At 56.4% G+C, this 23,225-nt stretch overlaps 2 protein-coding genes, 1 long non-coding RNA gene and 1 pseudogene across 3 annotated transcripts; 3 read left to right on the forward strand and 1 right to left on the reverse strand.

Annotated features, from left to right (window-relative positions):
• Nucleotides 1–1,659: 1,659 nt before the first annotated feature.
• Nucleotides 1,660–4,004, forward strand: GDF15 (growth differentiation factor 15). Its single transcript, XM_081792246.1, has 2 exons — nt 1,660–2,124; nt 3,361–4,004. The coding sequence occupies exons 1-2, from the start codon at nt 1,839–1,841 to the stop codon at nt 4,002–4,004; spliced, it is 930 nt and encodes a 309-aa protein (XP_081648372.1). The 5' UTR covers nt 1,660–1,838.
• Nucleotides 4,005–4,770: 766 nt separating this feature from the next.
• Nucleotides 4,771–5,221, forward strand: LOC145713465 (pancreatic progenitor cell differentiation and proliferation factor pseudogene; annotated as a pseudogene).
• A 2,535-nt stretch (nt 5,222–7,756) lies between these two features.
• Nucleotides 7,757–11,231, reverse strand: LRRC25 (leucine rich repeat containing 25). Its single transcript, XM_081792247.1, has 2 exons — nt 10,447–11,231; nt 7,757–8,195 (listed from the first exon to the last, which is right to left on the reverse strand). Exons 1-2 carry the CDS (start codon nt 11,229–11,231, stop codon nt 8,057–8,059), a joined length of 924 nt encoding a protein of 307 aa, XP_081648373.1. The 3' UTR covers nt 7,757–8,056.
• Nucleotides 11,232–11,235: 4 nt separating this feature from the next.
• Nucleotides 11,236–14,620, forward strand: LOC145713466 (uncharacterized). Its single transcript, XR_014136560.1, has 3 exons — nt 11,236–11,478; nt 11,800–12,929; nt 13,299–14,620. It is a non-coding gene; the product is annotated as an uncharacterized LOC145713466 (long non-coding RNA).
• The last annotated feature ends 8,605 nt before the right edge of the window (nt 14,621–23,225 follow it).

A 23,225-nucleotide genomic window follows, 5' to 3' on the forward strand; every position in this document is an offset into this window, starting at 1 on the left:
AAGAAACAGTCCTAGACAGAGGGAACTTCAGAATCCTATCACAGGCTTAGAAATGCCAGGAAAACAGTCAGCCAAAGGCTGGTCTCCAGTGTGGAGTTGCCCCCTACAATCTCACTTGCCCCTCCTGGTTTGGTTCCCTTAAGAGAAAAGTGTATGAACAGTGCCTGCAGCGTGAACTCTGGTGAAAGTTGGCATCTCACCATTATTGATCTTGCAGGGATGCCTACTAGGAAAGCGCCCCTTCTGCCCCACCCACCCCAGGTGAGGTCAGGCCTAGGCACTGGTGACCCTTGCTGACCTGCCCCTACCACGTTAGGATTACTCAGCACTCTGGCTCACCTTTGGCGCCTGGCCTCTGCGGAGGGCACAGCAGTGCGGCCGCACTGTGGCCCCGGCTCCTTGTCTAGTCAGTCCAGGACCCTTTTTGAGCTCTTACTGTGTGGGCCAAGCTGGTGGGGCAAGAGGCCCATCTTCCCAACAGCCCCTGTCAAGATGGTACTGACAGCGGCAGGAGCTGGTCTGTTTACTAAGCACCTGAATGCCCCGGGGCATCACAGAGGGATGCTTGAGACCCATAGCTGGGCTGTAATCCCACTGCAGAGAGACTGAGACTTGGCGGAGGTGGGGGGCGGGGGGGTGGTGGTGGTGCTGAGCCTTGGCTGGGCTCACACAGCCAGTGGGTGCATGTTGGGGGTGGCGGGGAGGCCCGACCGTGTTCCTGCAGTGTGGGGTTTTGCTGTGTGACCCGCAGCAAGTCCTTGTCACCTCTTGCCTGCACACGCTGTCACACTTTACACATCCCCACGATCTGCCTCAACTGCTGCCCATCTTCCCTGTGGCCAAGAAACAGGCACAGGGGCCAGTGCCTGGGGCCAGAGGAGAAGGGTCTGAGGGGAAGGCCTGGGTCTTCCTAGGGCACCCCTTGCCCTTTTACCATCTGGTAGCTGGGCCTGATAACGGCCCTCCAATTCCCTGCCCCCTCCATTCTGGACTGGGCCCCAGAGCAGCTTCATCTCTGTCTAAGTCTTCAAAGGGCCTCCAGTCTGGGGCAGACAGAGCCAAGCACAGATACTCCCAGTGCTGTGAGGTCAAGTCTGCACTGAAGGAAAGGATGGGGGTTGGGAGCATGCGGCTGAGCCTGGAAAGGTAATGGTAGGCAAGGCTTCCTGGAGGAGGAGCTTTTTGGGTAGGGTTTTGAAGAACGAGCAGGAGTTCCCCCTAAGGATCAGGGACCGCAAAAACACTCAGTCAATCACACAACCTCCTATGGGTCTGGCCCTGTCGTTTATGCCCCATGTGAACCTCTCTCCAGTGAAAGTCTCAGTTCTTGTTTTCCGGATGAAGAAACAGAAGTGGGATGAAGGGGAATGACTTGCCTAAGGTTGTACCTCCTGGCCCTTTCTCCTCTGCTTCCTTTGGTTTTCAAAATGTGGAGCCTTTGACCCTAACCAGGAAGGGAGAGACAAAATCCCATGAGGGAGAAGGCCTCCTCTTAAGCGCTCGCTATGGAATTGAGCACATAGAAATAAGTCTTTTTCTGACAAAAGCATTCTTTTCACCAGTCCACCAAGCCGGAAGGAAGTCCCCATTTCACAGAGGACACTGAGGCTCAAAGAGGCTTCTGGGGGGAGGGCGTCCCCCACTTCCCCAGGAGAACTCCCCAGAAGGGCCTCCCCCTTAAAAGCAGCCCAAGACTCAGCCATGTGTGGTCCCTGGAGTGTTTACTCTGCACCCAGAGCGGAAGGGACCAGGCAGGCGGGGGCGGACAAAGTCCGGGGATTATAAAGGCCAGTCCAGCCGCGTCCGGTGTCTCAGTTCAGAACTCAGCTAGCACAGGCATGCCTGGGCCTGGACCCACACCACCAATGCTGCTGCTGCTGCTGCTGCTGCTGCTGATGTTCTGCTGGCTGCCTTCGGGAGGTGCTCTGTCTTTGGCCCAGGAGCACCTCCCGGCCTTCCCGGGACCCTCAGAAGCTCACTCCGGTACGGATGTCTCCAGATTCGAGGAGTTTCGGAAACTCTACGCACACCTGCAGACCAGGTTGCGGTTGAACCAAAGCTGGGAAGATTCAAACCCTGACCGAGTCACCTCTGAAGCTCAAGTCCGGATACTCACTCCAAAGCGTGAGTGACCGGCGCCCCCTGTGCAGCTACCATCATCTAACCAGTGGTTCTGAGACACAGGGACCCAGACCTGCCACTGAGCCTCAGTTTCCTTACCTGTGAACCGGACAAGAACATCCCCCCTAGGGGCTTCGGGGGGTGGGCGGGGGGAGGTGGTGGCCGGGTTTATGCCAAGACTAGGCGGGGTGTGGCCAAAGTGAGATGTTAAAGATTGCAGATGGGGAAACTGAGGCCCAGCGAGTCTCTTGAAAACTCACGGGGCCTGGAATTTCCAGAAACAAAATCGGGCGCGGGCTGGGGGGGTGGGGTCCCTGTCCTCGGGTTTAGGGGTGGGGGAGGGCACGCAATCTAGGAGAAGGGATGCAGGGGCGGGGACGAGAGGAGCGCAGCCCAGGGATAGGCCGAATCTGCCCGTACTGGTTCCCAGTCTGATGCAATCCCTTGACAAGCCACTGCTAAAGTCTCACATAGCAGGTGCCTTGGAGAGGGAGGGGGTATTTTCTCCCCCTCCACGGAGGCTCTAGGGGGTAGAGAGGGCGGAAGGAGATCTGGGCTGCGCTAACTGGGAGAGGTTAGGGAAAGAGCGTCAAACCAGAAGGGAGCGCTATTATCTCACCCTAACCCTACGTGTGCTGTGAGACTGAGCCTGGTGACTTGAGTCCAGGGCCCTCAAGCCCTAGTCTGCTCCCTATCCCCACCTGTACCAGCCTGGGGACCTGAGGATCCTGGGGAGCCAGGCACCCTTCATTTCTCAGACATGGAAACCAAGATCCAGAGAGTTGAAAACACAGCAGCTGGCTGTTGTAGCCCCAGCCCCAGGCACTTAGTAGCCCTTCAATAAAATGTTTTTGACTTCCAGAGGAGGCAGAGCCACTGTTTGGCTCTTAGTGCCTCTCAAAATCAGATACACATGAATTCCTGCCAGTACTTACCAAGCACCCACTGTATACCAGGCATGGTGGTGACCGGGGAGACTGAAACTCCTCCGAAGATTCTAGTAGGGGAGATGAAATGATACACAATGAAAGAAAATAGGGCAGTGCCTATGTTAGGCAGGCTGGAGGAACATGTAGCCTGCCATGCTGAGATTCAGGGGACTAGTGTGCCGGGAAGGGGAAGCAGCTAGTGCAAAGGCCCTGAGGTAGGATCCAGGTTGGTGTGGGGGTTGGAAATGGGCACTTGCGCCTGGTGCACATAGGCCCGTCACTGACTGACTGGCTCTCTTCTCTCCCTCAGTGCGACTTGGGCTGGGCGGCCACCTGCACCTGCGCATCGCCCGGGCTGACCTGACGAAGGGGCTCCCCGCATCCTTCCGCCTGCATCGCGCGCTGCTCAGGCTGTCCCCGACGGAGCTGAGCTCGTGGGACGTGACGCGGCCGCTGCGGCGTCAGCTCAGCCTTGGAGGTTCCGGGGCGCCCACCCTCCACCTGCGACTGTTGCCTCAGAGGGACCGCTTGCCGGCGCCGTTGCCTTCTGCACGTCCCCGGCTTGAGCTGCACTGGCGGCCACGCGCGGCCAGAGGGCGCCGCAACGCGCATGCGCGCTCCAAGGACGCCTGCCCCCTGGGGGCGGGGCGCTGCTGCCGCCTGCAAAGCTTGCGCGCGTCGCTCGAGGACTTGGGATGGGCCAACTGGGTGGTGGCGCCTCGCGAGCTGGACGTGCGCATGTGTATCGGCGCGTGCCCAAGCCAGTTCCGGTCGGCCAACACGCACGCGCAGATGCAGGCGCGCCTGCACGGCCTGAACCCCGACGCGACGCCGGCGCCGTGCTGCGTGCCCGCCCGCTACGAGCCGGTGGTGCTCATGCACCAAGACAGCGACGGTCGGGTGTCGCTTACGCCCTTCGACGACCTCGTGGCCAAGGACTGCCACTGCCTATGAGCGGTCCTAGTCTTTCGCTTACGGCTTGTGCGCAGTGGAAGTGACCTCAGAGGTCCTTGCCTGTCGAATGGGCTTGTGGGTCCTGAGATACCCGATTTCCCACCACTGCTATCTACCCCGTCCGGCGGAGACCGCTGTATTTATGTTTGTATTTATTATTAACTTATTGGGGTGATCTGCCTGGGGACTGGAGGGGCTGGTCTGACGGTGTGCATTTATTTAAAACCGTGGTAATAAAAACGAAGTTGTCTGACCTGAGCCCCGATGGTTGTCCAGGATGGAGCTGGTGACCCTGGGAAGGACCTTCCGCTCCCTGAGCTCAGTTCTCACAGAGGACCTGGTATTAGGGTGAGTGGAACTGCTCAGGGAACGGGTGGTGGGGCGTTCTGGGATGCCAAGCAATTGGATGGTGCTCATGACGCCAGTGCCCCTCAAAGACACCCTTCTCTCTGTCTCTGTGCTTCTCTGTCTCTCGTTCCTCTGTTTCTGAGACCCTTCTGGGTGTCCCTCTCCCTCCATATCTCATCTCTCAGTATTCCTGCTTCTGTGGTGATACGGTCCTCTCTCTATCACTGTCCTGCTGGCTCTCCTTGCATTGGAGTCCCCTTTCCACACACAGGCAGCCATCCGTCTGCAATCAGGCAGATTGTGTGTGATGTCGCCCCTGACCTCGAAGAGCCCCATCACTTCTATTTGTGGCACATCACTCTATGTTAACGGTACTTCTATTCTTTTAGATAAAAAGAGCTGGGCTGGGGGCGGGGGGGGGGGAATGGGGGGGGTGAGGAGGACCGCACCCTGCATGGCAGAGGCGGCCGGGAGTCCCAGGCCTCTGCCTGCACTTGGTTTCCACCAGCCCACAAACAACGGCATGGCAGCCATCCCCTGCAGCGTCTTGCTCGTGGCCACCCTCGACTATCACTGGCACCGCCTGGGTTCCACTTCCAGTAACACCTCCTGCGGAAGGGCAGAGTATCCTGGGGAAGCCATCCCTCTCCACCCCAGTTCCCCAAGACTAACCCGGGTCACTGATGGGCAAGCTGCTTTTTGGGGAAGTCCACTCTCCCATTCGCGGCCACAGTGTTGGAGTCCCCAGAACCCTCAGAATCTCTCCAGGCCTCCAGTGGCACGATCATCTGTGACCTGGCTCCGGAAGCTATATGAGGAAGCAGCTTGGTGGCCAGCCTGACAAGGCTAACGCCTGGCCCCGGTCCTGAGTGGGCACCACCAGGCACCAGCCTTCAGGAGGCGGTAGGCTCATCAGAGCCCATCCCTCCCCTCCCCGTAGACTAGGCAGGCTGAAGCAAACAGACCAGTTGGTTTCTTTTCTATCAAAACAGCAAAACACTAAAAAGGAAGTTGAGAGAATCCCACTCTTTACTATCCAAGCCACAGGCATGCCTTTCTGACGCTCTGTTATTGTGTGCCTTGCACCAAGTGGAAAATCTACTCTGAGCAGCCAGTTAAAAACAAAAAATGGGGAAATAAATACATTGTGAGGACCATTTTCATGCACACTGCATCTCCAATGTTATGAGTCTTCCTACTTAGGATCTTGGAATCCCCAAGATGTGCCAAATCCAGACCCCTCCCACACCCAACTGCCTGTCCATCCTGAGAATCTCTGATAGGAAATGTTACGGGGGCGCTGGGGAAGAGAGTGCGTACTTCCAGCAGTGAGTGAGGTGTGTCCCCTGTGAATGCTGCCACCCAGAGGCAGACCTGAGTGACTGTAGGTGCCCCTGAATGTATTCAGTGAATGCCCACTTTGTGTCAGGCCTTGACTGGGCACTGAGGACACAGAAATACCAAGACAGGCAAAAAAGCATCCCAGTTGAGCTCAGTCGAGTGAGGAAGATAGGTGAGTGCAAAGAAAAATAATGACAAAGTAGTGGACGGTGGTAAGAATTGTGCTGAGAAGTCAATCCAGGCCATCTATTAATGAATGGAGTCAGAGGTGATTTAGATGGTCGGCGGAGGGGGGGGCCTCCCTGAGGAAATGTTGTATGAACTGAGACCTGGAAGAACAGGACCCGGGAGAGTTGGAGGATAAGCATTTGTGGCATAAGAGCAGGTGCAAAGGCTCTGGGGTAGAAACAAGCTCAGTGTTCAACAGCAAACCTGTTGAAGATGGGGCCAGAGAGGTGAGGGTGGGGGGCAGAAGCCACCAAATCTCATGGGTGATGGTGAGGGTGTGGGTCTAGTTGAAGAGCCATGAATTAGACATAGGAGCTGGGGAGGACTGGGATCTGATTTATGCCAGAGGCAAGAAAGATGACTGGGGACAGGAGTGGCCACTTGAACAGTGTCTAGGGTGGGCATGCAGGGAATTAAGGTAGTAAAGACCCTCATAGTTTCCCTCTCCCGCCCCAGATCATTCCCAAGTGTTGGGGAACCCAAGGGAGCCTCAAAATTAATACCAAGGTCACCCAAAGCTAGCAGATGCCGTATTGAGCCTCTCCCCAAATAACAGCTGTTGCCTTTGCTGAACATTGTGTTGCCCATGGGCCTTTTTATCCCTCTAGGCTGCTGCTTGTCAGGCTGGTCCCCCTACCCAGTATGCGTGTCCTCTCCGCTTCTCAAACACTTAATGCATTCTTCAAAACCCACTCCGGATTCCCTTCTTATATGCAGCCTTTTCTCAGCTCCTTCGTTCATCTCCCTCTGGAGCCCTTGACCCCATCCCTCTATCCAGGCCAGGCTTGACCTCTCAGGACTGAGGGTGCCTGTGTCCAGCTGTCTCCCCTAAATTGGAGGGTCGGCAGGAGCCAGGCTGGAAGCAGCTGACAGGACACCCAGCTGAGGCATGAGAATTTGAACAAACTCTTAAAAGACACTGAGGGGCGCCTGGGTGGCTCAGTCGGTTAAGCGGCCGACTTCGGCTCGCGTCATGATCTCACTGTCCGTGAGTTCGAGCCCCGCGTCGGGCTCTGTGCTGACAGCTCAGAGCCTGGAGCCCGTTTCAGATTCTGTGTCTCCCTCTCTCTCTGACCCTCCCCCGTTCATGCTCTGTCTCTCTCTGTCTCAAAAATAAATAAACGTTAAAAAAAAAATTTAAAAGACACTGAGACTCAGTTCCTGACAAGAAACCAAGGAAGCCTTCTTAGAGGAAGTGGCATTGAACCTGACCTTGAAGGGTGAGTTAAGATATCTCAGCATATTAAAGCTAAAACAGCTGCAGAGACACTAACTCCAATTGCCTTGTACAGATGGGGGAACTGAGGTCCTGTTAATGGCAGAGTCAGGACTTGGACCCATGCCCCCTGACACCCAGAGACCAGAGTTCTGCATCTGTACTAAGATATTTAACAGTGGGGCAAAGTGAAAGGGGATGGCATCCTGGGCGAAAGGAATGGCATGGGCAAATGACAACGTCAGGAGCAAGGTGGAGTTGGTGGTGAGGAGGCCTATACCAGAAGGACAGAGGGACGGGAGAGGACAGTGAGCTGGACAGGGCAGGATCACGCAGGCCTCAACCCCCAGGCTGAGGTCCTGGGGGCCCTGGGGAATCCATGGAGGGTATGTGAGCAGGGGAGGAACACAGTACCATTCATAAGTTATAATGATCCCTCTGGGGCTGGTATGGGCTGCCCTGGGGGCTAAGCCTGGGTATCAGGTACCCGGGAAGGCAGCCTAAGAGGGACAGAGGGGAGAGACCAAGGGTGGGGAACAATTCAGGAGTCTCAGAGATCTGGTTTGGGTAGCTTAAGGAAATCCCCACCTCAGGGAACCCACTCGCCCTGAGCCAGCAGCCTTGTCAGCCCTGCAGTATTTATTGGGCACGTCTAGCACTCTCCCAGGAGGGTGACAATGGCATTCACAAATTGACCCTCCTGTCCCCATACCAGGGCCTCTTCTCCTCCCCTTCCAGCAGCTGCGGGAGGTGAGAAGCAGAGCGGGGGCTGGAGAGGGAGCTACAGAGCCTCCCTGGGGCTTTAGGGACGGTCCTTCTCTGTCCCCATTCCTCAGGTGGGAAAACGGAGGCCAGGGAAGAGCCAGAATGCTCCCAGTCAGCTGGAAGGCAGCAGGTGTGAGTTCAGGGCATCAAAGACTCAGTGCCCGGGGATCACATACTCCTCTTCGTCCAGTGGGGCTCGGCCCAGCGACCGCAGATTGCAGTAGACAGGCTGGGAGGCACGGTGGAGGCCCTCATAATTCATGTAGAAGTCGCTATCCTCTGATGGGTGGGCCCTGTGGAGACAAACAGATGTGAGGGGAGGGAGGACTCAGGGTATAGACACGTCAGCTTTGAGAGGCAAAGAAAGTTCTGGGCAGCTGAGTTCCCCCCCGCCCCCCCCCCCCCCCGCCCAGTATTTACATGTGAAGAAACTGAGGCACAGGGCAGTGTTCTCCCAGCCTCTCAAGTTTCTCTGAGGAAAGGAGGTGGGGGGCCAGAGATTCAGGGAAGATTCCGTAGATTTAGCATTGTAATGCTGTGGCACAAGGACCTCGAGCCCGTGGTCAAATCATCTTCCCCCTTAAAGTTGAGATCATTGCTCATTTTTTACATTAAATCTAGACTTCAGTTTCCTCTTGAAAAGTCAGAAGTTCCAGCTGCACCAGCCACATGGACACAAGTGGCTAAAGCCAAACCAGTGCCCCTTCACATGGGAAATGTTTTCACTAGGTTTCCTGAAGCTACTGACTTTGTGGCCTCAGTACAGAAATAAATCTCGGAGTCCCAGATCCATAGAGGAGGAGGCAGTTTCTTGGCAATGTCTAGCTACGGTAGGCAAGACCCGCAGAGAAGAACTTTCCTGCCTCTGGAACATGCTTCTGGAACCCTTCCCCAGGTTGGGGGGGGGCACCTCTTTTTTTTTTAACGTTTATTTATTTTTGAGAGAGGGAGAGAGAGTGTGTGTGCATGCATACAGGCGGGGGAGGTGCAGAGAGAGAGAGGGAGACATAGAATCCGAAGCAGGCTCCAGGCTCCCAGCTGTCAGCACAGAGCTCGATGCGGGACTCGAACTCATAAACCATGAGATGATGACCTGAGGCGAAGTCTGAAGCTCAACCAACTGAGCGGCCCAGATGCCCCTGGGGGATACTTCCTTGTTACGTCTTGTAACAAAGGCTATTTTGAGCAAGTTGTGTCTATCAGTCATTCATGCTTTACAATGAATCACTCCAGGGGCGATGGGGTGGCTCAGTCAGTTAAGCATCCAACTCTCAGTTTCGGCTCAGATCATGATCTCATGGTTCGTGGGTTCAAGCCCTGCATTGGACTCTGGGCTGTCAGGGTTGATCCTGCTTGGCATTCTCTCTCTCCTCTCTCTCTCTCTGCCTCTACCCTGCTTGCTCTCTCTCTTTCAAAACAAATAAATAAGCTTAAAAAAAAAAAAAAAGAATGAATCCCTCAAAATACATAAATGCTTATGTGGGATAGACAGGACTCAGAGCCAGGATTTGTTTCCTGCCCCTGCTTTGGACTCACTGTGTGACCTTGGGCAAGTCATCCCCCTGTCTTCCCGAGCCTCCGCCTGTACAACTAAAACGTAGGGTGGGAATGACACATCCAATATCATTTGGATTGCATCACAATGTTTTTGGCGGAGACTGGCCCTGAGATTTTGCTGACAGTGAGGCAGAGGCGAGCATCAGAACATGAGCTGCCTTATGGAGTCCAGTGCCTTTCAGCTCCCCACCACAGACCACTTCTGCTTTTGAGCCAAATTTGCATCTGCTTTGCATGTTCTCTCATTTCTCACCAGCAGCTTCCCAGCAGCCTCCCCACTTTGTGGATTCCCTTGCCCAAACCCATCCATGATCCTGTTCCACTCCTGCTGGGGTTCTCCCAGCCCCCTCCAGCCTCCGCTCTGATGTCTTGCTTTTCGCAAAACCGATTCACGGAAGATTCTCTATTCTCTTCCACCTCCAGGTCTTTGCCCCTGCTGGTGCTGCCGCCCGAAATTCCCTCATTCCCTCAGCCAACCTGGAAAAGTTGAACCCATCTAAGTCCAGCCAAATCTGAAGGTGACAGGGCTTTGGGGGGGGTGGGGGGTGGGGAGAGGGACACAGCTTTCTTAGCATCTCATGTGCCAAAGGCAGATGGGGAAAGGAGAGCTGTCCCCATTTTACAGAGACTGAAACAGAGGTTCAGAGACAGCCCTTGGGTCACACAGGAACTGAGCCCAGGCCACTGACTGCTACTGCAAAGCCCCTACTCTGCCTCAGCACGCGCTTCCTCTCTCCCCATCCTTGATAGCCAGAAACTGGGTTTGCAGGTCACGAAGGGGGAAACGTGCCTCAGATACAGGAACTCAATTCTTGTCCCAACTCCATGAGGTGGGGGCTGTTATTATCCCCATTTTACAGATGAGAAAACTGAGGCCCTGAGGTGAAACTACTTGCCCAAGATCACACAGCCTACAAGAGGCAGTGCGGGGATTTGAATCCCGGCCGTCTGCCTCCAGAGTGTGGCAGGCAGATGTGAGTCACTCACCCCTGTTCGGCCCACTGGTGCCTGGTAGCTGGCTGGCCCACGAACACATTCTCATAGTCGGGTGTGGAGGGTCTGGGCAGGACAGCCTCTGGGGGCTTAGGGCTGAGGCCTCGGCTACTGTACCTCGGCTGCTTGCCCAAGCCAGACCTGGAACCATCCTGAGCAGCCCATGTTTTGTCCAGGTCGTGGCTGCTGACCATCCAGCGTCCCCGAAGTCTCCAGGCCAGCACCAGGCCAGCAATGGTGAGCCCAAGGAGCAGGCTACAACCAGCCACCAGTGCCCCGATGGTCATCAAGGACAGGCCAGGGGGGCAGCCAACCTCCAGGAAGGTAGAGATATTGTGCCAGGCACCAGTAGCTGTGTCCAGGCACAGCAGAGGCAGCTGGCCAGAGCAGTTGTCCCGTCTGACCTGGTGCCAGGATTCTAGGACACAGCTGCAGTCAGCCTTCAGGTCAAGTTTACAGCGCATGGCCAGTGCCCTGTCCACTCGGTCCAGTGGGTTGTTTGTCACATCTAGGACCTCCAGCTTTCCCAGGAGGGCAAAGAAGGGCAGTGGTAGCTCTTGAAGACCATTACCAGACAGGTCAAGAAGGACCACGTTCCTGGCCTGCAGAGACTGGTTCCGGGGCAGGCTCAGGCCTTGGCCGCTGAAATTCAGGCATGTGGCTGTGAACTCTGTGGTCCAGTCCACGTCCCACGAGGACACGTTGCATGACAATCCTTGGCTGCCGGGATCCTGCAGCAGCAGCGGCAACAACAGCATCCACACCAGGGCGCCCCCCATCCAAGCAACCTAGGCAGAGACACCAGAATCCAATCCCCGACCTTAGCCTGTGGACACTTCACCCTCACTGCCTGTGTATTAATATTAATGTCAATGTTAATATTAATGTCAATGTTAATATTAATATTATTCTTATTTCAGAGTGACTCAGGCTCCTTCGGAAATGATTACACGCAGCCTCTAGTGTGCCTCCCCTCTGGTCGGCTCTAGCCTCTGTCTGGCCCCAGTCGCCCCCTCTGGGAAACGGGTACGTAATTCCAGGGCCCAAAGGTCTTGGAAGGCGAGGAGGAGACCCGACCCAATCAGCCCCTCCCCTTCTCCCCGTGGAGCCCCTTCGGGTTAAGTTTCCCGTCCCCTCCCCTCCCCACCCCGAATATTTCGGGCGCCCTCATTGGCCAAGACGGGACCATATGCAAAATAAGCGGTTGCCCCGGAAACGGCCCGCCCCTGGCCCAACTAATTGTTTCTTCCGGAACTGCGAAGTGTTGGGAGTCTTGGGCTGATCTGGGGTGGGGCTGCTGAAAGGAACCCCCTACAATTTGGTTTGAGGCCCCTTCTCGGACCCCAGTTCTAGCGCCTCCGTCCTACCTTTGTGGTCCCACCGCCACGCTTTTGCCTCGGCGGTGCTGGAAGGCTCTGGCGCAGGACGGCTGCGTGGTGGCTGACCTGCACGCGAGGGCCCAAGCGGTCAGCACCCTCTGCGGATTCGCTCTGGTCCCGGGCGCTCCTCAGGATCCGCACCCAGAGACTCAGGGGAAGAGGAACTGGTGTCCGGGTGCAAGGCTGAGGGGAAGAATGAAGACACAGAGACACGCCCCCCCCCCCCCCCCCCCCTGCAAGACCTCAGGCCCAGGATTCTCACGGGAGGGGGAGGGGCGATCTGCTTCTCTCTTGCTGGAACCCAGTGACTACGTGTCCCCCATTAACACCCCGAATGACTGCTATCTCATCATCTCGCTTCCTGGTCTCAACTCGGTTGCCGCCCAAGCCACGCATTCACATATTCATTCAACAATCACCCATGCTGGACTTCCCAAAGGCCTCGGCTATGGCCAGGTTCTGGTGGAGCAACCCAGTCTTTGGAGAGAACAGAGCTGGCCACAGACACACCCAGTCCAGTGGAGTCGGGTCAGGGTCAGAGGGAGGGACAGAGTCCGGTAAGGGTTCCTAGAGGAGGGAGCATTAGAATTGGGGCTTCAACACGTGAGTAGAGTTTTGCCAAGAATTCCTAAAACCTGCCTTTGACTCTCCCAGCTGCTAGCCTCCCCAGCAGACTCAGAGCTCCTGCTCCTGTACAGTGATGCCTCCACCGTGGAGGGGGCTGTGAGGAGGGCTCCCTGGGAGAGGAGATGTTGATTTCAGGACTTGGGGGTGAGTCACAGTAGCTGGCAGAAACCAATGCAGCGTGGAGGCCCCGCAGCTTGAGAAAGCATGGTGGGCTGGGACTGTGCATTTAGGAGTGGAGTGGCTAGATGGACAGGCTAAGAGGAGGAAGTGGTGGTGTGGGCAGGCGGTGGGCAGTGCCGGCCTCAGAAGCCAGGCTGAGGAGTGGGGCGTTATTCCCAGGGCCGTGGGGAGCCAAGGAAGATGTGTGAGCAGTGGAGGAGTGCTGTGTCCAAAGATTCCTCCAGAGTGAGCGAGCCTGCTGTCTGGAGGTGGGGAACCTGGGCAGGAGACCAGCGTTCCAGAAGGAGACAGGTACCTGAGTCAGACCCAAAGCGTAGTGAGAAGAGTAGATGAAGGAGGGTGGGCTAGGAGAGGGTTTCCGCCTCCCTGGGGTCCTAGCGTCAGGCAGACCCAGTTCAACTCCCTTCCAGACCCTGACTCACTGTGCAATCTTAACCCCCCTGTGCCTCAGTTTCCACATCTGTAAAATGGGATAAATTCTGAGAGCCTTCTTGACGGTGAGAAGCTGAACCCCACTCCCCCATGCTTCCCCCTCTCCTCAAACTCTGCCCCTTCCTCTCTTCAGACTCAGAGGGATGGCCAAAAGGTTTTGAACCGAGACTTTTAGAAAGAGCTGGAAATTGTCGTTCCAACGCACCCAAAGGTACTTTTTCCTAACAGGAAAATTGCACATCACAACTCTGAGGCGTCGTTTGTTTTCCCCTATGAGACTGGCAAAGATTCAGAAGTGTGCCGATGTTCTGCGCTGGCCGGGCTATGGGAAAACAGGGAAGCCCGTGCCATGCTTCAGGATCACATGTGGTGCCGTCCCGGTGGAAGGCACACTGACCGGCCGAGGCCACGGGAGTTCCAAACACTCGTGCCTGCTGCCCCAGCATCCGCTGCTGGGACTGTCCTGAATGTTTCATGTTGACAAAGTGACAAGGGCAGCAGAGGCATGAACTAACTGATGAGTGGATAAACGAAACGTGGTGCCTCCAGACAGCGGAATGTTACTCAGCCCCAAAAAGCGGTGAAGCGCTGACGCTCCGTTGGTCAGGGATGAACCTTGAAAACATCAGGGTGAGTGAAAGAAGCCAGTCACAAAAGCCCACAGAGCCTATGACTCCATTGATACGAGACGTCCGGACCAGGCAAATCCCTAGGGACAGAAAGCAGATTGGTGGTCGCCAGGGGGCTGGGGTGAGGGTGGGGTGGCGAAGCGGGGGGGGGGGGGATGGGGTTTCCATTTGGGGCAATGGAAATGTTCTGGAGCTAGAGGTAGGTGGTGCTCACAAAACACTTTGTCAATGTACAAAAAACTCACGCAATTGTTCATGCTAAGACGGTGAAAATGGCCAATTTTATGTTGTGTGTTTTGAACAATTTTAAAAAAGAGGGAGGGCCAAGAGATGACACGGTTATGGATGATTCATCTCAATGTTCTTATATGGGGGGGGGGGAGAAAAAAAGGAAGCAATCTAAGGGATTGGTTAGATGAATAATGATTTATCCATCCTGGAGGGGGGGGGTGCCACAGAGTCATAGAAACAAAATGACGGGTCTCTATGAACTGAGAAGCAAAGACTCATTTATTTTTCCCACGAACCTTTATTAAGCTCCTACTGTGTGCCGAGGCCTTAGGGAGAAGGATGAGGGGGACTTATTGAGTAAGGAGGTGGGAGAAGGGCATCCAGGGGATGGAACAGACTGTGGCAAAGGTCTGGGGAGGGGTGGAGGGGGTGGGAGCAGACCTAGGTGAGAGCAGATGTCTCCAAGAGAAAGCACTAACTGAAAAAAGCCAAAAAAGTAAACTTCTAGATTTCGTTTCGTTCTTCCAAAGAAACCGTGGATGAAACACGGAAAACAAATACCCATGGTTACCTCGAAGCAGCGGGCAGATGGGAGGGAGAAATTCACCACGTAGGTTTTTCATGCAAAACACAGAAATCAGCCAGCAAACACATGTAAGACACGCTGGCTTTGGGGATAAGAGGGACAGAGGGGCACCAGCCAGCTTCGGGCCTGGGTGGGGGTGGATGTCTCCTAAGGGCTAAGTGCTCTTAGAATAGGAGGAAATGAGAAAATGAGGAAGTGCCAGACACAAGGGCTGGGGATGTTGGGGGGGGAGGATCAGGCGTGGGGCCTGGGATAGTGGGTTCTGGAGGTGGGTCAGGGGGACCTGGGGGTCCTGGAGTCTGGAACATTTAGAGGGGTCTGGAGTTTGGGAGGCCTAGGTCCTGGGGCTTAGGAGTCTGGAGGTTCCTGGCATTTGGGGAGGTCCTGGGTTCTGGAGCATGGCAGGGGTATGACAAGTCTGGGACCTGGGGGACTTGGGGTCTGGACCTGCTTGCTGCAGCCCCAGAAGGTCATGGCCAGGCTATGGGGAGCAGGGCAGCTCTGGCTCCACGGCCTGAGGGGGACCAGAAGCTTCCAGAGGGTACATCTCCACACTCCCTCTCCTTCCAGGCTGACATGTCCCGAGATTGAGTCTGAAACAGGTCTGAGTCCCACGCGGGGCCAGTCTCTCAGCACAGAGACTTCCAGAGATCCTTAGAGACACCTAGAGACCTTCAGAAACCCCCAGAGATACCTAAAACAACACAGAATCCCCAAGACCCCAGAAATACCTATAGGCCCTCACAGATAGCCCAAGACAGAGAGATTCCAGACACACTCAAGGACACCTAGAGACCCACAGAAACTTCCAGAGATACCCAGAGAAACTCAGACATCCCCAAGACCCCAGGGATGCCCAGAGACCTTTAGAGACCTTCAGACACCCCCAACAATAGTCAGAAAAATTCAAAGGACCCTCCACTAAAGACAAAGATAGATACACAGAGTTCCCTGGGGGTAAATCCAGACCCAGGGCCACCAATGTGTGGCCCCCACAATTTAGCCATATTTGCCCGACATCCTCTGACCCCCATGTACCCACCTATGCTGGGTAAGGCCTCGGCCTGGGCCCTGCCCCCAATATTTCCGAGACTGGGAGCTGAAGTGGGATCAAGGGTTTGCCCTCTCCCATTATCCACCTCCCGTCCTGCTCCTGGGTTCTCACACTTATCCAGAATCTGCCCCCCTCTCCACCCCTGGGGTCCAGGCCCCCAGATCTCTTGCCCTAACCCCTGTCCTACCATTTCCAATCTCCATGTATTCAAAGTGCAGCCTTTGAACACCAGACTTCCCCCCCCGTTCCCTCCGGGTCTGGCTGCTCCGAAGATCCAGTCTCACCTGGGGGAGGGTGGAGGGCAGGGTGCCAGGCAGCCCAACCCAGCAGCAGAGGCCATCTAGAGGCCTGGATCTTGAGGTGTCTGAGGGGCTCTGGAGCCAGCAGGTCAGGACCAGAGAGGCAGGTGTGACAAGCAGAGGCTGCACTGGGGCAGCAAAGCTGACTTAGGGGCAAGCCCGGACTGTGGGTAGATGTGGGCGGCCGCGGACCAGGCGTTAATCCAGCAAGCGATGACTGAGGTCTCCTTGGCCACTTCACCGCTGTGTGACCCAAGGCCAGTACCTTAATCTGTCTATGCCTCGGCTTCCTCTCGGGTAAAACAAGGACAGCGAAAACCACCCTAGAGGGGGGCTGTGAAGGGCTGAGAAGCAGGTGTGAACACGAGCATGCCTACGGCACCGGGGACACTTGGCTGAGTGTCCCACGGGGGAGGGGGAGGGGGTCAATGATGGTCCATCGAATGGACAAAGATTGAATCAGAAGGTATAGCTTGATTTTGAATGAGTAGAAAGACCGAGTCTGAAGTCACGTGGCCATGTTGGTTACGGTGAAATTTTAGAAGTCAGTGAATGCTGTTGTAAGGGGGGGGTGAGGTGGGTGGTGGGGGGCAAACAAAAATATATCGCTGAGGCAGCTGCGGTCAGCAAGCACGTTCCACCTGCGAGAGCCAAGTTTGGTCTGGCTGTGGGAGGCTGCGGGAGGCCAAGCTGCTGGGCCACAGGGCTCCCCTGGGAATAGCCCTCTGCCACAGAGGGAGGAGCGTTGATTATAAATGCCTCAGATTCCTCCTACCTCACTTAGGACATCTCTGAGGCACGCTCTGGGCTGTGTCCCCGAGGGCCCCCTGGGAAACCAGCCCCTGGGAACCCCCTGGTTGGTACCCCCTGAAGGGCTCCTTCTCTCTCCTCACCTTGACCTCTGTCTCTTCCTCGACCAGGGCTTCTCGGAATGACCACCTAAACAGTCCATGCTCTTGAATTCTGTTCTTAGAACCTGCTTCTTAGGGACCCCAAATTAAGGTAGGTGGAGTGATTGGGACACCTGGCTGACTCAGTAGAGCATGTTGACTCTTGACCTTGGGGTCATGAGTTCAAGCCCCACATTGGGTGTAGAGATTACTTAAAAAAAAAAAAAAAAAAAAAAAGGATGCAATCTTCACGATAGCCCCTCGAGATAGGAACTGTCATTACGCTTCATAGGAACTGAAAAGACCCCTGCTCCATTTTACAGACAGGGAAACTGAGGCATGGTGTGTTTGAGTAGCTTGCCCAAGGCTCAAGAGCAACTGAGGGTCAGCCGAGAATCCGTGTTGTTGACCATGAGGCTGCACGGTGCTCAAACACAAGATGCATTCGCGTACGTCTACCTGGCGGGGTCTGCAGGTCTCCAGGTCACTCCTGGATGCATGGATTTGAACTTGAGTTCATGATAGCGATTGCCTGGGGCTGTGGGCTAAGGAGCGTATTTCGTTTTATTTGTTAGGTTTTCTTTTCTTTTTCTTTTTAAAGATTTTATTTTTAAGTAACCGCTACCCCCAACGTGAGGCTCGAACCCACACTCTGAGATCACGAGTGGAATGCTGTACCGACTGAACCAGCCAGACACCCCTAATTGTTTAATTTTTTGCGAAGATTACATTCATCCCGCAAATATTTACTGAGTGCCTCCTGAATGCAGCAAAACTCCTGCCCTTCCTCGAGGAGCTGATATTCCAGTGGGGAAGGTGCAATGATTAGGAAGTAGGAGTGCAGTGGAGAAAAAGTTAAACAGAGTGTAGAGGGGTTTGGTTCATGGCTTGGAAAAGTTGGTGAAAGACCTCTGGAGAAAATAAAGTGAGGGGGAAAAAAAGATATGCAGGGCAGAGTTCAAAATGGGAAGTTTTGGGGGGTGGGGTGGAGGAACCGGGTGATTTTTTTCTGTATTTTTCTTCTTTTTTTTGCTGTGAAATAATTCAACACATAAATATATAAATATATATCTGGAAGCCGACTTGGGGGCATGGGCAAGGTCAAGAGAAGCTGACTACGTTCCAAGCCTGAAGCTTGAGATCTCAAGTGCTGTCCCAAAGGTGCACCAAGGTGAGGCTTGAGGGGGGGAAGGGGTGGGGGGCAGGGGGGGGGGGAGAGCCTTAGGAGCTGGTGCAGCGAGTCTCTGCTGCCCTCGTGTGGCCATACTTGGGATTGTAAGTCCTCGGTGGCCTGGGCAGAGGCAGAAAATTGGTCCCTGGCCCTTTTGAACCCTGGACTCCACCCTGGCCAGGGAGGATGGTAATGATGGTCTGTGTCACAATCAGGCTAAGACCACTGAGGACACTGAAGGCCTCAGATCCCAGCGCAGAGGGGACAATGATCATTTTTAATTCATGTGTGTGGCAGCAGGTATTTATTGAGCTCCTGCTGTGTGCCAAGACTCGTTCTAAGCACTGAGCAAAACATTCAAACTCCCTGCCCTCGTGGAACTCATGGATTACTGAAAATGTGGGAAATCAACGTGCAAAAACAAGGTTTTCAGGAAAATCCCAACGGGGCAATGTGACCCGGGTTGGAGGGCCTCTCTGAGAAGACATGTGGGAGCTGAGGCCTTAAGGATGAAGAGTAGCAGGCCATGGGGAAGGGCTGGGGGCAAGGCATCCCAGGCAGAGAGCACTGCCATGCAAAGGCCCTGGGGTGGGGATGAGCTGGATGCATACAACAGGACCGTGGACACAAAGTACCCAGCTTCTGGTGCTTAGCAAGCGTCCATTCCCCAGTGTTATTATTAAGTGATGGACTCCCAAATGGGGGGTGGGGGGGAAGACCCCTCCGCTTTAGTGCCCAAAGAGATACCTGGTTCTCCACTCTCTGCTGTGTGTCTTCAGGTAAGTTGCTTCCCTGTACTGAGCCTCAATTTTATCTGTGGAACTTTCTCTGTACCTGCTACAGGCTCTTCCCTCCTTCATTCCTCTCTTCCCTGCTCCTCCCCCCAGGCCTGAAGTTTCCACAGAATGCCTCCAGTTTCTCAGAGTGAGTATCCCAGACCCAGGCAGGGCAGGCATGCCAGTGGGTGAGGTGCTGCCTCTGCGTCACCCGTGTGACTTTTTTTAGTAGCTCTCTGGGCTCAGAGAGCCCTATTCTAGTCTATGACATGGGAATGAGGCTGCTGGGCGAATCTTCCAGGGATGATCTGATCCGGACTGAGCCCACCAATTCCTTACGATTGGTTTGGCCCTGGAGTTCAAATGCAACGAGAAGGAACAGGCACTTAATTTGTGGGCACTGGAGCCCACGGAAGGCACTGGAGGTAGCTTGGCCTACTGGCTCAGGCAGAGCTTTGTCGAGGATGGTGCTGATGGGTGGGGCTGTAGAATTGCGTGAGGCTCCTCCTCCTAGCCATCCCGGGTCCCCTCGGTTGCCTAGAGTTCGGCAGCAGCTCTGCAAGCTGGGGGGGGGGGGGGGGGGGGGATTCAGTCGCCTCCGGTTCCAAGACTCTCAGTGGACCTGCGCAGCCAGGATTCAAACCCAGGCCCAACCTCCATCCATCCGGGGACTTCTACCTCCAGGTGATCAGTCTTGGAGTACAGGAAACCTGAGACTCCTAGGGGTTTCTGTCTTTTCCGGGAGCCTTTGCCCCCCTTCCACTCCCCCTCCCACTCCCCCCCCCCCCCCCCCCAGCGCTCAGGTTGGGGGCCTTGCTCCTCCCACCAGGTCTAGGCTAGAACTCCCACCCCTGCTCTAGCACTCGGGCCAGCTGCTGTGGCTCCTCCCCTCCCGATGTTGTTTGGGTTTTAATTTTTGTGTTGCAGTTAGAAAATTACCCATAATTACAGCTTCTGAGAGGAAACATCTCAGGGCCCAGACCCTGCTCCCAGCTGTGGCCCGCCTCCCACGCACGGCTGGGGAGGAGCCCCCATCCCGAATCCGGGCCCCTCCCAAGGCCTGCCACTTTAATGAGAAGTGGGGGGGGGGGGGGTGCTCCTTCCATCTCCAGTGGAGAGGAAAAACCATCATCAGGAAAACCCAAACCAGGCTTCCCAGCGACTTCTGCAACATATTCACCGGCCGCCAGGGCTGTGTCCGCAGGGAGGACAGATCCGGGGGGGAGGCAGAGGCTGTCAACAGATTATTTGATGCATCATTTTATCGTAACAGTGACAAATCCAACCAAGACCAGTGCTGAACCAGTCATCTGGGGGAGATGGCCAGGGAAGGCAAGGAAGAGGGAGGGGAGGAGAAAGAGGGGAAGGAAGGAGACGAGGGGGGTGGCGGGAAGAAGGAACTAGAATAGGCAGGGCCAGGAGCCAAAGAGCCCTCCAGGCAGCAGCAGGAACAGCCCGTGCAAAGGCCGGGAGGTGGGCCTGTGAAGGGCGGGTATGAAGAATGGAAGGGCTGGCAGGGAGTGGGGTTGGGACAGACTTTCCTCCATTCAACCCCCCACTCCCACCCCGCCCCAGCCCTACGAGCACAGTCCGCTACGGGCTTGCCCAGGCACCGCCTCCAACCTGGTGGTGATCCCGAGGCAGAGAACTGGCTCAAGGCTGCAGTCCCCGCACAGCCACACAGGGGCAGTCGGGAGCCGATGAAGGAATGGCGGGTCTAGGATTCCGACCAGACTTTAATATTAAAGTCTTCTCTGCTTCGGGTCCCCACCGGGACCCCAATCAATTCCCGGGTCTGCCATTGGCCCAGGGCCCCTGTCTACCTGGGCTTCTTACGCGGGCAACCTTCTGCATCCTCCATGCTATCTCAATGTACCCAGCAGCCCCATGGAGCTTCTTAAAATCCTGTTGCGGATTGCCGTTCAAGGCTACACACTTTCCCGTGGCTCCTTATTGCTTAGAACGAATCCCAACCCGTCCCCTCGGGAGTGATCCGGTCCCTCTTCCTGTTCCAGCCACACTGCCCTCCTCGTTCTGCCTCCAGCACCTTAACCGTGTACCCACCTCAGGGCCTTTGCACTTCTGTGCTGCAGTCTGAACATTTTGCTTTCAGATCTTTCAGATCCACCCCTCCCCTTAATAAAACAACAAACAAAACAAAAAAAAAACAACGAAAAACTTTCCTCCCCCCCCCCCCCAAGCCCCTCCCTCTTCTGGGTGCGGTGGGGATAAGGCCCTTCTGTGGGTTCTGCTCTTGTAAGGAGTGCGCCCTGCTTGGATGTGCGCGCGGCTCCGCTTCCCTGACGCCGCGTGGGGCCGATCTCCCTTTTCTCGGACTTTTCCGCGGGCACCGAGGCTGTGTTTGGAGATCCGTCCCGGTTGCCATGAGAACCGCGCTTGTCGCTTCAGCCCGCCGCACCTCCCCCTTCGCAGCTCGCGCTGCGTTTCCCTCCTTCTCTCCATCCTCCCACCACCCCCCCCCCCACCCCCCGCCCGCCTCCACCCTGCCTGGGAGCCCGGCCCTTTTGGCCATCGCTGGATCCTCTCCACTGGGAACCCCTCCCTCTGCCCAGCATGTGGTACTCCTTGAAATCGCCAGCGTTTGACGGTCAGCCCTCCCCATCAAAATCTCAGTTCCACGAGCAGTAGCAAAGCGTGCTGGCTGGGTCCCCAGAGCCCCCACAAGAGCCCTGCGCACAGCAGATGCTCAATAAATGTTTGTGGGGAGGTTGGAGATCACGACTCAAGGAACCGTGGCTCAGAAAGGCCGAGGGACCCGCGCAGGACACACAGAATCCCGGGGAGCCACCGGGCGCTGGGAGATAAACAGGGGGTGCCTGGGATGGCAGGAGGAGCGTCCTCAGGGCCGGAGTGTCACAGTTGTCACATGTACGCTGTGCGACGTGGGGGAGCCACTTTCTCTGTGCCTCGTTGGAAGTAGGCGCCGGAGGCCGGTGGTGGGAGCGGCTATTACGACGAGGGTGCCCTTGGCTCCCACGTCCGCCGGTGGCCTCCGGGGCGCTGGGCAGCCGCCAGCTCGAGGCCCCATAGAAGCTTGCCGGCCGCGCCCCCATTAGCTCGCAACGCAGGCCCCTCCTCTACGCCTGCCCGGGCCTCGGGGGCCCCGCGGGAGAGGAAGCTGGGGGAGGGGACGACCGGCTGGACAGGAAGTGGGAAGGGCTGGCGTCCCCCTCCAACCCCGGCCGGGGCCCCTCGGGATGGAGGCGGGGCTGGGGCCTGCCTGGCCCTTCCCTTCCTCTCCGCCTGTCTGGAACCCCAGCGGCTCCCGACTTCCCGACCGCCAGGCTTGAGGGGTGGGGAACCCTACTGGGGAGCGCGGCCTCTAAGAGGGAGGTATAACAGGGGGTCAGCTGGCAGGGGCGGGGGCGGTTGCTCCCATCAAGACGCGCGCGCGCGCACACACACACACACACACACACACACACACACACGACGCAGGAAGCCTGAGCACACAACCACACAACACAGGTCCCGGGGAGCCAGTAATCAACCTCCGCGCGGAGGCGCACGCAAACACACACACTTGTGCACACAGCCTAAGGGCGTCCCTCGGCCTCGCACAACCGCCAAGGACACACAACCGCTGCTGCACAGCCAGGGCCAGTTGACCAGACAGCAGCCTTTCCCTGGATACCTACCAAACTCCAGGCAGGCATGATGCACATGTGCACTCACACAGGAACTGCGGGTTCACACCCAGACACAGACACACACGCTTGCAGTCGTGCATGGGGGGGGGGGGGCGGGGGGGGAACCCCTATGGCGGACATTCACAGCAACATCCAGACCTGGAGACACAACCGCACTGCCTCCCGCCACCGGGCGCAAGCAGGTCCCGCGCACAGGCCTCCACCCCTCGCAGGCACCCTTGTCCTTACTGCGGTGTCTGCCCCCCTCTCACACCCTCTGGAGGGAGGAGAAGGGCCCCTGGAGGGGGTCCCCCCCACCCCCCCGCCTGCAGTCCTGACTCCTGCAGAGACAATGAAAAGTGGGATGCGCCCCGTTTACAGCTGGCCGATACCCAGGCTGAGCAGCAGCCGCAGGAAGGACCCAGGCGACAATCACCCAGCAACTGCTGTTGACACGGGGTGTGGCTACGGGGCGGCGCTGTGTGGTGGTCTTCGGGTTGCCTGTGTCTGCGTCGTGTGTCTGTGAGTGGCCACAGGCCCCGGGACCGTGTGACGCTGTCCGTCTGTGGCGCTGTCCTGGTGGCCACTGTGTATACCACCGTATGTGGGACGGGGTGTCCCTGGGTGAACCCTACGTGTGGCGGGTTCCTCTCAGGATGTGGGGGGGACATATCTGTGGGGAGGACACCCCGTGTGACGGCCTGTCGCTTTAGGGAACTCTCACCCGTCGTTCCAGTAGCTCTGTGGATTTGTGTGTGTAGGGTCCTGTGTGTGGCTGTGCTCCTGGGTGTACAATTTGGGTGGCTGGTCCTATTTGTAGACCGTGTGTGTGTGAAGCCGTGATCAACTGTATCCTGCTGTGTGTCCCC

This window comes from Panthera onca, chromosome A2 (genome assembly GCF_046562875.1).
Source record: "Panthera onca isolate mPanOnc1 chromosome A2, mPanOnc1 haplotype 2, whole genome shotgun sequence".
NCBI lineage: Eukaryota > Metazoa > Chordata > Mammalia > Carnivora > Felidae > Panthera > Panthera onca.

Excerpts from the sequence above, each read along its gene's own strand:
- LRRC25 (XM_081792247.1), bottom strand. The coding sequence starts at position 11,231 with ATGGGGGGCGCCCTGGTGTGGATGCTGTTGTTGCCGCTGCTGCTGCAG. Across the intron at positions 8,196-10,446 it reads CACCAGTGGGCCGAACAGGG|GGCCCACCCATCAGAGGATA; the intron begins GTGAGTGACTCA and ends TTGTCTCCACAG.
- GDF15 (XM_081792246.1), top strand. The coding sequence starts at position 1,839 with ATGCCTGGGCCTGGACCCACACCACCAATGCTGCTGCTGCTGCTGCTG. Across the intron at positions 2,125-3,360 it reads CCGGATACTCACTCCAAAGC|TGCGACTTGGGCTGGGCGGC; the intron begins GTGAGTGACCGG and ends TCTCTCCCTCAG.